Below are 13916 nucleotides of genomic sequence, written 5' to 3'. Positions count from 1 at the left end.
AAAAGTGCTTTATCCGTACCGGATACTCGTTTCAGGCTGAAAGTCCGCGTTACGAGGCAAGTTGGGGTGACTAACGCTGGACTTTCACCCAGGATACTGGGGTTTGTGTCCCGTTCTTGTCCCACGTGTCACTGAAACGTACATTTTTCCAACCACAATCTTTACATAACCATAACCAAGTTTTTTTTCCGGCACAATTGAAAAATGACGCAAAAGGGTCCCAACCCAGAGCGTCAAAAAGTGACGTGAAGGTGTCTTGAACAAGTGCGTCAAAAAGTGGTGGCAGGGGTCCAGACAAAGCGTCAGAATTAGACGAGTTGGGAGTGAGAATGTGCTGAAAAAAAACTTAAATTTAACTTTTTATGGAATCCCTAGACATGGATGACATGGATCTGATTGGTGGTTAGTTGATTTTGTCCTTTGACCTGATCCTCTACATTGCATTCCCTACACTCCAGCTGGAAACAGCAGTAACAAGAGCATTAAGTGGAAAGCCTGATGTACTTCATCTTTATTTAATTGCTGTTATTAAGACATGAATAATCCAGATGAAGGCGGTAGCAACTTTGAGTGCCCTGCCAACAACATATTACTTGCTGTGACTGAAGTGGTCTGTTCTTCTGACTCTAGTTAATTTTTTCACTCTTGATCTTTTTATCTATTCCTGCATTTGTATCCAATGCTGTCAACCTTGTCTACTGGAAAAGCTTGATCCATCTCAGGACGTTTCCCTTACCCTACCAGCTAACTTCAACTCCATTCACACAGAACTTAACTTTTATGTATCACTCCTGTCTTCCTTTGATCTCTCCCTAGCTGTATTGCTGCTTACTCAAAGTTTTGCATCTGCCTTTCCCTTCCTTTTCATGTCTAATCATAATTATGACTCGGTTTCAGTCATCTATCTAGCAATCTAATTTGCCCTGGTCTAATCTAAAATCTGTACTCTTTCTAACCTTTCCCTCTTCTCCATCACACAATCTGTCTTTGTGCTCTACTTCAGCAAACACTGCTTCATCCTCCTTTAATCTTTCATTCTGTGACTTTGTCTGTCCCTTTCCTCTGTCACCCCTAGATGTCTGAGGTGTCTGGCCCAGCGCCAGGGTAAAATGACTAAGGGGGCAGGTAAAAATTGCGAGGTGGCATTTTCTTCTACATAAAGTTGGATAAAAGTAACTAATTTACCCCGGCTTAACCTGCGCTGCCGCGACAGGGTCAGCACTTGCATTTCTTGAAGCAAGCAAATCGTCCATTCTTATCTATTTTTTAAATATTAAAAGTATGACTAGACAAAGTAACTAATTAAAAGTTAGTTTATGTGCTTCAGGCTTTCATTAACGTTACACATCGAACACACACACACACACGGCTGTGACAGCGCTCTCCAGTGCGTGGTCCCGGTTGTAGACCCAATATGCGTTGCTAGGCTATTGGTGGAGGTCTGAGCACAGCATTTTTTCAAAGGTTAAAGTCAAAATCTCATGGATGAACTGAAAGAACGACTGGAGCGCTCGCTCTCTGTGTCAAACATTGCCGTAGATGGGATTACATTGTTGTTTGTAGTTTTAAAGCCCCTATGCAATGTAGATGCCAAGTACAACTTATTATTATTATAATTGTAGCATTATAGTAGTTGTGTTGCTGTGTTTGGACGTTTGGCCGGGTGCAGAGGCGTTACAGATGACAGGAGCAAGCTTAGACCATTGGCTGGGTACGGAAAGTAGCACAAAGCATGAATGGCTTAATAATTCTCTCAGTTTTAATTGTCCTGCACTAAAGATTATTTTCATTGTCGATTGATCCGATAATTTTCTCAATTAATTATTTTTTGTTCTATAAAATTGTAAACATAATCATTGTTTTCCAAAGCCCAAAAATGACATTGTCAATTGTCTGAGATCTTGAACAAACAATATTAAATACAGCACTGTGTCTTCCCAAGGCTACCCACTCTCATTTGAAGCTTAGGAAGTTCAGTCAGAAAGACTTTTCTTCTCTTTTCATTCACAAATCTCTCTCTCTCTCTCACTCTCTCTCTCTGGTTTTGACTCTCTGCTGACTGTGGGTGTTCACTTGAAGTTAAACCGAGCAGATTTTGCCGTCAATTGTTATTTCAGTACAAACAAAATGAGAATGGCAAACGTTTTAATGGTGGATTTGGAGAATGGTGACACCTATTGATCGCACATGGTCTAACGTTACCTCACTCATTGCACTGCTCTACTTGATCTCATTCACTGCAATATGGGGCCTTTCTAAATTCACAATGTTGTACCTCCTTGATACTATGGCTGGTGACCGAGAAACCTATGTCAGCCTGCCATCTTAAAGTACATCCTAATTCCTAAACTGCAGCGAGGAGGCTCGCCCAGAGGACTATAATCAAGGATCCATCAATGTGTCCTCTGCGGAAATCTTTTCACCCGTGGCATGTAAACGAAGACGCATGACACAAAGAGAGAGAGTCAGAGAGGGAAAGGGAACATTTACAGATATAGTCACCAATATGTAAATTAACATTCTGATTAAAAGCAGGTGGGTAAAATAATATATACAGGAAATATGTTATACATTTTAAAGCTGCAGCATCAGACATCTTCATTTGTAACTGTGTGCCCTTGAAGAGCTCAAAGAACTGCGGCTATACGTCATTGTTATAATTTCAGAAGCTAACAGTTTAGTTCTGTTTTCCTCCGTCTAGTTTATAACTATAGTGTCCTTTTTAAAGGTCTCAATAGTCTGTTAGCTGCAGTGACATTACTAAGTCCCACCTTAAGACCATTGTGAGTCAATCACAGCAGTCAATCATGACTTTTCATTCAATTATTATAGGATCAAAAGTGATCAGACCTTTCTAAAATGACTGAAACCATCCTTGGTAATAATACTTTATAAGTGTACATTGTTTATTGTTTTCTTTTAGCTTGGTCTATGTTCCATATACTAACAACGGCAGGATTTATGACCTATACTGCAGCAAGCCACGAGGGGGCGATCAATCAAAGTACAGTACTTGTAAATGTACTTATATTCCACCACTGCAATGTTAAGACTACAAATGGCAGCATTATATAAATTTTGGGTTTAGCGCATCAGTCTGTAATAATTTAGTTAAACTCTAATGTATGACATTTGACACAGAGCGGCCTATAAGTCCCTATCAACATAATCATACAAACATAAACATACATTTTCACAAAGTCATTTGATTAGAGTGGCGTGAGATTATAACACTTTGTAATACGGCACACCTTTATTAAGAGTTTATTGGTAGTAACTAATTAATTGGTAGCGCGCATAGTGATGGACAAAAGGAGCTTTGTGAACCAGTGTCTTTATTTTTTAGAGCCACTAGATGGCGTTCTCCGTTCAAAAGATTGAGAATACAGTGAATTGCAACGCCTCAGGCCTTTCTCTTAAAACCAAGAGTGCCATCTAGTGGCTCTGAAAATAAAGACACTGGTTCATGAAGCTTCATTTGGCCGTCACTAAGCGCTCACCCATTTATAGAGGTTTACTCCTCGACACAGCTGCTCGCTAACCTTCTGTAACTGGGTAGAGGTTTACTCCTCGACGCATGCTGCATGTCATTCCCTTGCTCTCTCCCCTTTCATGTGTTCAGCTGTCCTATGAAAATAAATGCCTAAAATGCCCAAAAATTAATTAATTCTAATAAAAAAACGTTTTAAAAAATCTGTGGGAGCCGCTCCTAGCTCAGCGAGCGGTATCTGACAGCAAAGTGCAGCCAATCTAAGAGTTGGGGTTAGTTTAACTTTCAGCGGCAAAGCTGAAATCAGTAACGAACTCTCTGACTACTGGGACATGTTGACCTATGTTTAATTTATACTGCTCCCCAGTGTTAGTAATCACTACACACAGGCCTAAAAAAAAAAACACACACACACGGAAAGATGTCAGAGTGGGGGGGTTGCCAGTCTTGGGGGAGTATGGTGCCTTGCTCAAGAGCACCTGGCAGTGAAGTAGTATCTCTCCAGCTACCAATCCACACTTCATACAGGGACTTGAACCTGCCACCCACCAGTTCCCAACCCAACTCCCTACAGATTGATCTACTGCCCCCCCCGAGTATATCACAAAGAATATCTCCAGTTTCAAACACACAAACACGCCTACTGACTGCAAAGTTGTTATTATTGCGGCGAGCAACACCGAACCACAACTTGGTGTTACTCTGCGCAAAAGGTTAAAGATCTGCCTACAAGAGTGGTCTACAATCTTCTCTCCTAACTGCTTGCAAGAAAGCAAATAAGCATATCTTTCTATCTACTTAATGGTAAATGGTAATGTTTTATAGACCATTTGGAATCCATTAATATTAATACAATTTGGGTTGAGATTGTGACACCATTCAGCTGGTTTTTGTCCTTTATGATCCATTTATTAATACCTGTATGGGTTTCTCATTGTATGACAAGCCATGAAGTCTGCAAATGGGTTAATTATTGAATAATAAATGAAGTATGGTCTATGTATATGCTATTGGAGTTAAGTTTGATAAATTAAAGAATATAAAGAAAAGGCAATTGTGGTGGAGGATAAACAGCAACCAAAGGAAATGTGTATTATTCGACAACCCCAAAGTTAGTCAAGTCATGTTATTAACTGATTTACAGTATACAGCATTAGTAAATTACTGATTACCATTAATAATGTGAAGTTACAACTTCTAAACGTATTATAAAGGGTGACCCTTCTGTGGTCCTGGTGGGTGGTTTACCCAGATGGTAATATAACAGACCATGCTTTCATACCTCATTTCACCTTCCATGCACCAAATCCCTCAGACACAATAAAATGTACAACCCCAACTGGGATTGTTAATGATACTTTGACAGTCTGTCCTTTGTCACCCTGCCAGGGCAACCTGTGTCTCATAACTGCACCAAAGGGCACCGGAGTTTGGTTCTCGCTCCCAGCTTTAATGATACTTAGAGCACATTGGGGGCTGTGGTTACATGGGAGAAGAATCACTCAAGCAGAATCTGACCATCTTCGCACTGAGCCGTGGAGCTCGGGGGAGGTCAGAGTTCACCTTGTATGTTAATTAAAATGGCTTTGTAATCGCTGACATGAGTTCTCCCATGGGTGGCTGTGGTTTGGTGTTTGATGTGACGAACAGAAGGATTCTACCCATTAATGCATTTTGTTTAAAGTGTCATTACATCCCACAGTGAGAATACTGTGACATTCTTAGCATAAATATACATTTATTATTTTTAATGAACAAATGTGTCAGCTAATGACTTAAGTTAGTTTTTATCTGTTAAAGTAAGTTATACGTTAGTTAGAAAATAAGTTAGAAAATTAATATTTGAAATGAAAATGACATGACATACAATGAAAAGGACTGTCAACAGTCCCCGAGGAGCATTAATGCATACAAAGTACTAATAGATGGATCTGTCAATAAGGACTTACACATATTCCTTTTAATAGCATTATCTTTTTTAGACGTGCGATTAACACACAGATTCTTTGATTTAGCTCTTGGGTTGCTCACTAGTTTGGGAAATCAGGAAGTGATGCAGCGGTAACATTTTGGATAGCTAGCAGAAACAAACTGATAAAGAAAAGGGTCTTTTGAATGGCTAGTTCAGTTTCAAAGCCCTTCCAGATGGTTCTCGCAACAACACTAAAGTTATTGACATGTACTGTTGATGTGAATTGAGTTACCACCGGAGTACGGCAAGTCTCAAATACCACTTGGTGGCCAAGCATACGGCTAATGCAGAGAACCCTCCTTCCCCTCGCCAGAGGCCCGGCACGCTGCATGATACGTCATGGGGTCATATGTGCCTATCTGCTGGTGCTTGATGGACTTGAATCTTTTTTTTTTCCTTCTTTTTTTTTTATATTCTGTACCTTTAAGGTTCATTATTAGGGATGAACGAGTACATTATTATCTGTATCTGTATCTGTTTACCACATGAATTATCTGTATCCGGATCCGTACTCTGACTGGGCGGGGCCTAAACCGGAAGTGGTCAGATTTAACCAGGAAGTGGGTCGGGTTCTCTTGAAATGTGCGGGGCTTTAACCAGTATGTTATTTAAGCATGCAATTGATATGAGTTGATCAAAAATTGTTATATTTATTGCTGATTTTAAAACTATTTACATGACAGCATCGAGGTTCAGATCGATGGTGTTGTCATGGTAACAAACAAACTATATACAGAACGTTTTGCAACAATTAATACAACACATGGGTCGCAATTATGACGTAAAATGTAATGAACAAGAGTTTTCATACTCAATATAACTTTCTTTTTTTAACTTTTTATTTTTTTATGATCAGTGTGATTTTTTTGTTTGGGGTTCTTTTTTATTTTTTTATTTTCACACCAGGTATATGTGTGTGTGTGTGTGTGTGTGTGTGTGTGTGTGTAAGAGAGAGACACAGAGAGAGAGGGGGCGGGGGGGAGTTACATTTAAACCAAGCAGCATGTTTGAAACCCCCGTTCACCAGAAATCTACTGGTTACTATTAAGGACTACAAACCCCATGTTCACCAGAAAATCTACTGGTTACTATGTAAGGACTACAAACCCCACGTTCACCAGAAATCTATGGTTACTATGTAAGGACTACAAACCCCACGTTCACCAGAAATCTAGGTTACTATGTAAGGACTACAAATCACATCACCAGAAATCTACTGGTTACTAGTAGGACTACAAACCCACGTTCACCAGAAATCTTGGTTACTATGTAAGGACTACAAACCCCACGTTCACCAGAAATCTACTGGGTACTATGTAAGGACTACAAACCCCAAGTTCACCAGAAATCTACTGGTTACTATGTAAGGACTACAAAACCCACTTCACCAGAAATCTACTGGTTACTATGTAAGGACTACAAACCCCACGTTCACCAGAATCTATGGTTACTATGTAGGACTACAAACCCCAAGTTCACCAGAAATTACTGGTTACTATGTAAGGACTACAAACCCCACGTTCACCAGAAATCTACTGGTTACTATTTAGACTACAAACCCACGTTACCAGAAATCTACTGGTTACTATGTAAGGACTACAAACCCACGTTCACCAGAATCTACTGGTTACTTGTAAGGACTACAAACCCCACGTTCACAGAAATCTACTGGTTACTATGTAAGGACTACAAACCCCACGTTCACCAGAAATCTACTGGTTAGAGTAGGACTACAAACCCACGTTCACCAGAAATCTACTGGTACTATGTAGGATCAAAACCAGTTCACAAAACTACTGGACTATGTAGGGACTACAAACCCCACGTCACCAAAATTCTATGGTACTATGTAAGGACTACAACCGAAGTTAAAACAAACCTGAAGCTGAAGAAACCCTAAACGATAACGGAAACAGATCCGCAGACACGACTGACGGACGAGAGAGAGAGAGGAGAGAGAGAGAGGAGAGAGAGAGAGAGAGAGAGAGAGCATTTCTCCATGTCTGCGTTGTGTTGGATCGAGCGGGATTGTAGGCGGGGGGGGGGGGGGGCTGTGATTACACAGAACGCTGCGCGGCCAGTGAGGGTTTTATTCATCGAGCACGGATATTGACTCATTACTCGTATGATACTTGTACTCGGCAAAAGTACTTTGTCCGTACCGGATACTCGTTCAGCCGAGTACTCGGATCACCCCTATTAATTACCTTTAAGGGAAAATATTTGTCCTTGTTTTGGATTGTTGCAATCATAATTAACATTTGCGAAAAGTAAGCATATTTGTCTGCTATGGTTATAAGAGCATTAAACACTTGATCCCTTTTAGAGAACATATGAAACATATAAGAGCGGTGTTTTATATATACAGTATATATATATATATATATATATATATATATATATATATATATATATATAACTAACATAACCAAAACAGAATCCTGACTGATCAGATGACTTGCTATCATACTCCAAAATATTTGAATTTGCTGTAAGACAAAGTAAATGCAGTCCTTTACCATTCAGCTCAAAAAACTACATTTGTGGTTGAATAAGAGTTCAAATCTTTCACAAGAGAAGGAAAGAAAGATTAAGCAGAATAACCAAATCTGAATAGTATCATTTGACAATCAAGTATAGGTCATTTTCATGTAATGGATCCAGTTTGTGACTGAAGTATATGTTTATGGTATTTATATAATTTATGGTGAATGTCTTTTTATAGCCAAAGGTTTTTGTTATTATTACTGTTATTATTGTTGTTATCTTTATACTGTCTTTTTCTTTTTTTGTACTGTATTCTTCTTGCTAAACACTGATGCTGGAAATGTCAATGTCCTTGCGGGAGTCATCCCAAAAGGAATAATAAAGAGAAGTCTTAGTTTTATACATGTTAAGACTATTAAACCTTTGAAAGAATTAGCACCTGCTCTTATGAATGAACATTTTATTTCATCTGCATTCAAATCTACCCTTTCTTAGATCAATAAACTCAGGGGTGTCTTGCCCAGCCCCCCATCCTAGTTAATGTTTTCAGTTTTCTTTCACTGTCCATTGCTCACTTCCTGTTTTAATTTGAAATTCACCATGTGTTTGTGCTGCAGGTCACTTTCCTTCCGGTCTTTGTCTGTCTTTCCCACCTTGTGTGATCACCTTCCCAGCCCTAATGTCTCGCAACGGTGTCTAATTGTCTCCATCAGGTGTATATATCATTATGATTATGATTATTATTATGATTATGATTATTATTATTTTTTTTATAATACTCCCTCACTCTTTGCTCTCTGCAACTTTGTCTTATCCCTCTGAGTTATTGAGTGTTTCTGATCCTCTGCCTGTTTTCGACCTGAGTCTGTGTTAGGGTTTTTTGGATCCGGTCACTAGATTTACCAATTTGTTCTGCCTGCCAGTGTTTTTGGAGACTGTTGCCGTTTGGTTTTGTACTCTTGAATACAATAAATCCTTTGTTTTGCTGTTACTGCATGTCTGAGTCCTGCATCCTGAGTTCCCTGTGTGCCACGCCTGATAAGGGGTTTTGCTGCTACAGCCTCACGTGGTCTGGAATGAACATTAGCTAATGCTGGTTAATGTCCGCTAGGGTTAAAGAAACATTAGATATTAGTGTATAATAGACGTTCATTTGGGTCAATTTACTGACTTACTCTTGTACTACAATTAAGGTGTGCTTAGACAGAACATTAAATGCATTTTAGACAGCAAAAACTGAGCCCTTTTAGGTCTTTTTGAATATAACTTCATTTCAAGCATTTAATCACAGAGATAAGAGGGAGGCTAAGGGGAAATAACACAAAGAACTGGAATTCATTTGTACAATTGGTGTGTACACTGTCTCCGATCCTATTTGTGTGAGTAATGCTTCATATTCTGTCTGAACACTACCTAGCTTTAAACACAGGGTTGGTAACACCCCAACCGCACTAAACAACTTATGGGCTCTGAAAAAGGAGCAAAAAAAAAAGACTGTTAAACGAGACGCCCCAACTCAGAGTATTTTCCTGTAGTGATGGCCAAACGAAGCTTGGTGATCCAGTGTCTTTATTTTCTGAGCCCACTAGATGGCGCTTGTTCACGAGGCGTCATTTGGCCATCACTGGTTTCCTGTCTCTGCATCACATCAGTTGCTTCAAAGCCATGCCTCCTAAGGAGACTAGCGGCACATCCTGAATGTAGTGATTCCAACGGAGGAAGTGAACGTAAAGACACATTCTGACACTAAAATGACATGTTTTTGTCACAGGAACAAACTCTTGCGAGGTCTGGCTAGGTAACATCAACAAACGTTCGTGAATGGCGTAACATAACCAATTTTGTGATGCTAAATATGGCTTGTAGCTGCGTAAATATCTCATTTTAGTAAAAGAAAATATTAAATAATTATACACAATTTTCAAAGGAGGCTATGCCTATTTAGGAGACAAGAAGTTCGTAGGTTACCGTTTTAGATCATTGGTGCTGTAGCTGCTGCGATCCATGTAAAAAACACCCACTAATCACTGCCTCGGGTCGCTTGGACCAGTTAATGCCTCCTTGCCCTGTTGTGCATACTCCCTTTCTTTTTGATGCTGCCTTTCTTTAAATGACTGCTCATTTCTTTAAATTTCTTATTCTGCACTGTAACTTTTATTCTTGTGTTTTATGTGTCTATTTTTTAACTGTCTATTCATGTGTTATACCGGTTTTTAATGCTTATGATTTTTAACTGTTTGTACTTGTGTTTTATCTGTTTAACTGATTTTGTGTAAAGCACTTTGAATTGCCCTGTTGCTGAAATGTGCTATGCAAATAAAGCTGCCTACTCTGCCCCCCCCATGTGCCGGCCTGAGCGCGTTGTTGCCACAGGAGTTACTGCACGGACGAGATGGACGAGAGAACTCAGCAAAAGTTGCCGCTGCCGCCAAAACTATCGCTAAATTCAGCAGATTTTCATTCAGGATCACTGCCCAAAACTGTAAAAACAAAAAGTCTGAAGATTCCGTTTAGGTCTACTTAAACCTGATATTTTAAATCATAATGTTGTGTATTTCAAATTGCAAAATGCCAGTAGTAACTACTCAAATGCAGTGAGGTGAAACTTCTCTACTTTACTTTAGAGTAAATGTTTAAAGCCGTATAAATGATGATTGATAAGTGGGTTAGGTAATCATTTTTGCCCCCCTAACGAGGGTTTAACCAGCACAAAAGGAACATCAGTGAAAGATTATTGAGCAAAAAAGGGCCTCTCCAAATGTGTTTAACAGCAACTTACCAAACAGTTGAAAAACAGAGCTTGAGCTTGCTAATTGGGGTTTAATTTCTTAATACGTAATCGACATTTTTGCATATCAAATTGTCAGAAATAAAAAGGCAAATGCATAGACATCTTTCAAATATGCTAACACAGACTAACTCTCTTTACTGCAAGCAAAAACGATCATACTTCCCGTTGTGCCTACCCCCCCAGTCCCGGACAAGATCAGAGAGAATGAGGTAATTCACCATAATAGAAATTCTGAAGATAGCTAACATGTCCTTTTATTTTTCCTTCCAAGGGCCTCACCGAGTAGCCTTATGTGAGTGTAAATGAGCGGAATGGAAGAGAAATCCGTTGCTATTTCAAAACAAGTAAACGTAAGCTTTATCAGCATCTGAAAATGAGTGGAGGAGTAGATAAAGGGCTAATTAACTTGGCTGTGTATGCTTTGATTGATTATGGTCCACTAATGACAGAAGTCCATCTGTGTCCAGTCATTTGTCATTGTGTGAGATCCATGCCTCGAGCACTCATGTTACCTGCTGACAGTCCTGTAATGTTTGAGTCAGAGCAGTTTATTACTCAGATTTTCCCATTGTCTCTCCTCTGTGGTTTCATAGCCCATGTCTTTTTATGTAAATTTACACTGACTCGCTTTATTTATAGCTTGATTTTACCCTGGGTAGTTTGACTCAGCACACTTGCTCTTTTTAGCAATGCACTGCTGCTCAGGGCGTTAATAACTAACCTTTTGGTCAAGTGGCCACTGTGGCAGCAGGAGTCTGTTTTCAGCAGGTCTTTAAAACCAGATCAATTTTGAAATTCACGAAGAAAAAAAAGGAGATGGCAACCTGCCAAAGTGATAGAAGTAAAAGAGGTACAGACAAAATTCCCCCAGCATTTGCCAGGTGGCTGGTGTTAATGTGCAGCTTTGGCTCTGCTGATCACTTCCACAGCTCCACACATTCCCGCCTCAGCCTCTTCATAATTATCTCTCCTCGCAGTGTGGAGTCCCAGCATATTATGCTGCATGTATGAAACCGTGAATGGTAATCAGTGCAGAAGGCATCTCTTCTGTTTTTGCAGTCTAAAGCAGAAGGCAAAATAAAACCTGGCGCCATATGGAGTATTGCTGAAGCTACATAATATTGTGTTCAATTGGGATCCTTCCCCCATTGTTGAATCTCCATTACAAACAGAACTGAAGGAGGTGTTGTGGTTTCTCCCCCTTGATTATGAGTGTCTTTCCTTCAGTGTAGTAGTCACTAGCATCATAAAGCTGCAGTGTATTCAGTCAATTTCACGTATTGTCTTTAGCATAACCACTCAGATTTAACTGTACCATTATGGGTGGCTGCACTCCCACTTTCCTGGTGTCTTTATTTCTGCTCTGGTCAGACACACAGGCCACTGTCTGACAGTCTGACTACTAGCTGTAATTGCCAGAGGATCAGTACATCAGGTCTGGTGCTGTTTCCATACAAAAGGCAGATTCAGGGCAATAGGCTGGAAGACCTGACCCAAATCTGTCTTTACATATGGCTCTAAATGATGGAGATGTTGCTCAGGGAGAAAATAATTAGATAATTCAAATACAACAATGCAGTTAATCACATTGGCACTGGTGTCTAGCTGAGCTAAGGCTTGATTAGAGGTAGCAGAGCAGGAAGATGAGAGGGGGGCAGGTTGCATTTCAAGATTTCCTAATTGATCTGGAAGGAAGGCCATTTCATATATCTAGGATGCTGCACAGGGTTGCAAGGATTTGTGCATCTGAAATTGGGTCAGCATGAATGTGTAAAGTAGTCAAATAATAGTGGTAAAATTGTGACAAAGTGGTAAAAACGATGGATGCAGAGGGCTGCTGGAGCACGAGCTGAAGACACAGGTGTGCACCTGTCACGTTGGGGAAAATATCTGCCGAAAATGATCCTCTATTGGTAAACAGCGCGCAAGCTACAAAAAGCAACATACATATGACAAATGAATGAATGTTTAGGGATGTGGGTTATCTAGGAGTATTACGAACAATGTTTCACACCTGCCCGTTTAATAAGCACACATCCCGATGATAAAATCCATCCGCTGGTTATCAAACACAAGAAAAATATATAAAGAAAATATATTTATCCCAGGCTACTTACGTGCCATATTGCAAAGAAGATCAGCGACACACAGAGGACCAGAGACAGCATATAGCAGAAGGCAGCAAAAGTGAACATAATTGAAAGGGGAAACGGCGGATAATTTCCCAAAGAAACACGATCCCGCTGACAAACATCTAAAACCACAAGATGAAAAAAAGGGGCAGTCAGGAAGAAAGTTCTCACGGTGCCATGAGAAGCCGATGCGGTACCAGCACCATGACTTCGCCCCTCACAATGTTCGCAGCAAACCGCTCCAGAAGATAAGCCGTGCGTCTAAGCCGTGCGCCTGCGTCCACAAAGCAGCGGCGAGGGGACTCAAATCAGCGAGCAGGGTCCACGGCCGTAGTGCATTGGTCATGTAATCACAGAAAGGTAGCGCGCTTCTCAGCGATGAGGGGAGCTTATTAATACAAAGAGGGTGGGCACAAAACCATCCGGGGGGGGGGGGGGCATCAGCGCGGTATCTGTGACCTGTGACGTCTTGGTGACAAAAGCCCTCGCAAAAATCTGTTTTACTGACCTGTGTGCGCTTGTGTGTGTGTGTGTGTGTGTGTGTGTGTGTGTGAGTGAGTGAGTGAGTGAGAGAGAGAGAATGTCTAGTTCCATGTTCACCAGTACAAAGGGTTAGATTAGACTAACTGCTTAATGCAGTGACTCAGAGGGATAGCAGACGGTCCCGAATTTACAGAAAAATGTCATAAACAAAAATTGATATGCACTCCAAAAAGACAATTATCTGACATAAAATGATCATGTGAGGGAAATAATAAAGTTTCACTGATGACTGCAGAGAAATTGAATCCTCTGCTTGGATTAAAGTTTACAGAATATTTAAACTGTGAGATTGGCGCCACCACCTGACGCCTTTTTACATTGCATGTGCCAAAGAGCAAGAGGCCTAATTAAAATTTCACACAGGCATAATGCAGTGTCAAGACACATGAGAAACATGGATGCCTGCTCTGCAAAATAACTAGTACCCTTTGAGTTCATTAAATCCTTGTGAGCTGTAGTGTAATCAGTGTGTCACTGTGTGTAGGTAGGGGAGACTGGGGA

General features: G+C 40.3%; 1 protein-coding gene across 3 annotated transcripts in view; it reads right to left on the bottom strand.

Moving 5' to 3' along the window:
- The window catches only part of cnih3 (cornichon family AMPA receptor auxiliary protein 3), a 205055-nt gene extending 191819 nt beyond the window's left edge, over positions 1–13236 (bottom strand). For all 3 annotated transcript variants that reach the window (XM_032511404.1, XM_032511405.1, XM_032511406.1), the window contains exon 1: positions 12858–13236. In XM_032511404.1, coding sequence (XP_032367295.1) covers positions 12858–12935 — 78 coding nt within the window. In that variant the 5' untranslated portion in view covers positions 12936–13236. The remainder of the gene's footprint in view (positions 1–12857) is intronic.
- Positions 13237–13916: the final 680 nt, after the last annotated feature.

The sequence above is a fragment of the Etheostoma spectabile genome, unplaced genomic scaffold (genome assembly GCF_008692095.1).
Source record: "Etheostoma spectabile isolate EspeVRDwgs_2016 unplaced genomic scaffold, UIUC_Espe_1.0 scaffold362, whole genome shotgun sequence".
NCBI lineage: Eukaryota > Metazoa > Chordata > Actinopteri > Perciformes > Percidae > Etheostoma > Etheostoma spectabile.
This window is presented reverse-complemented; position numbering and strand designations above follow the sequence as displayed.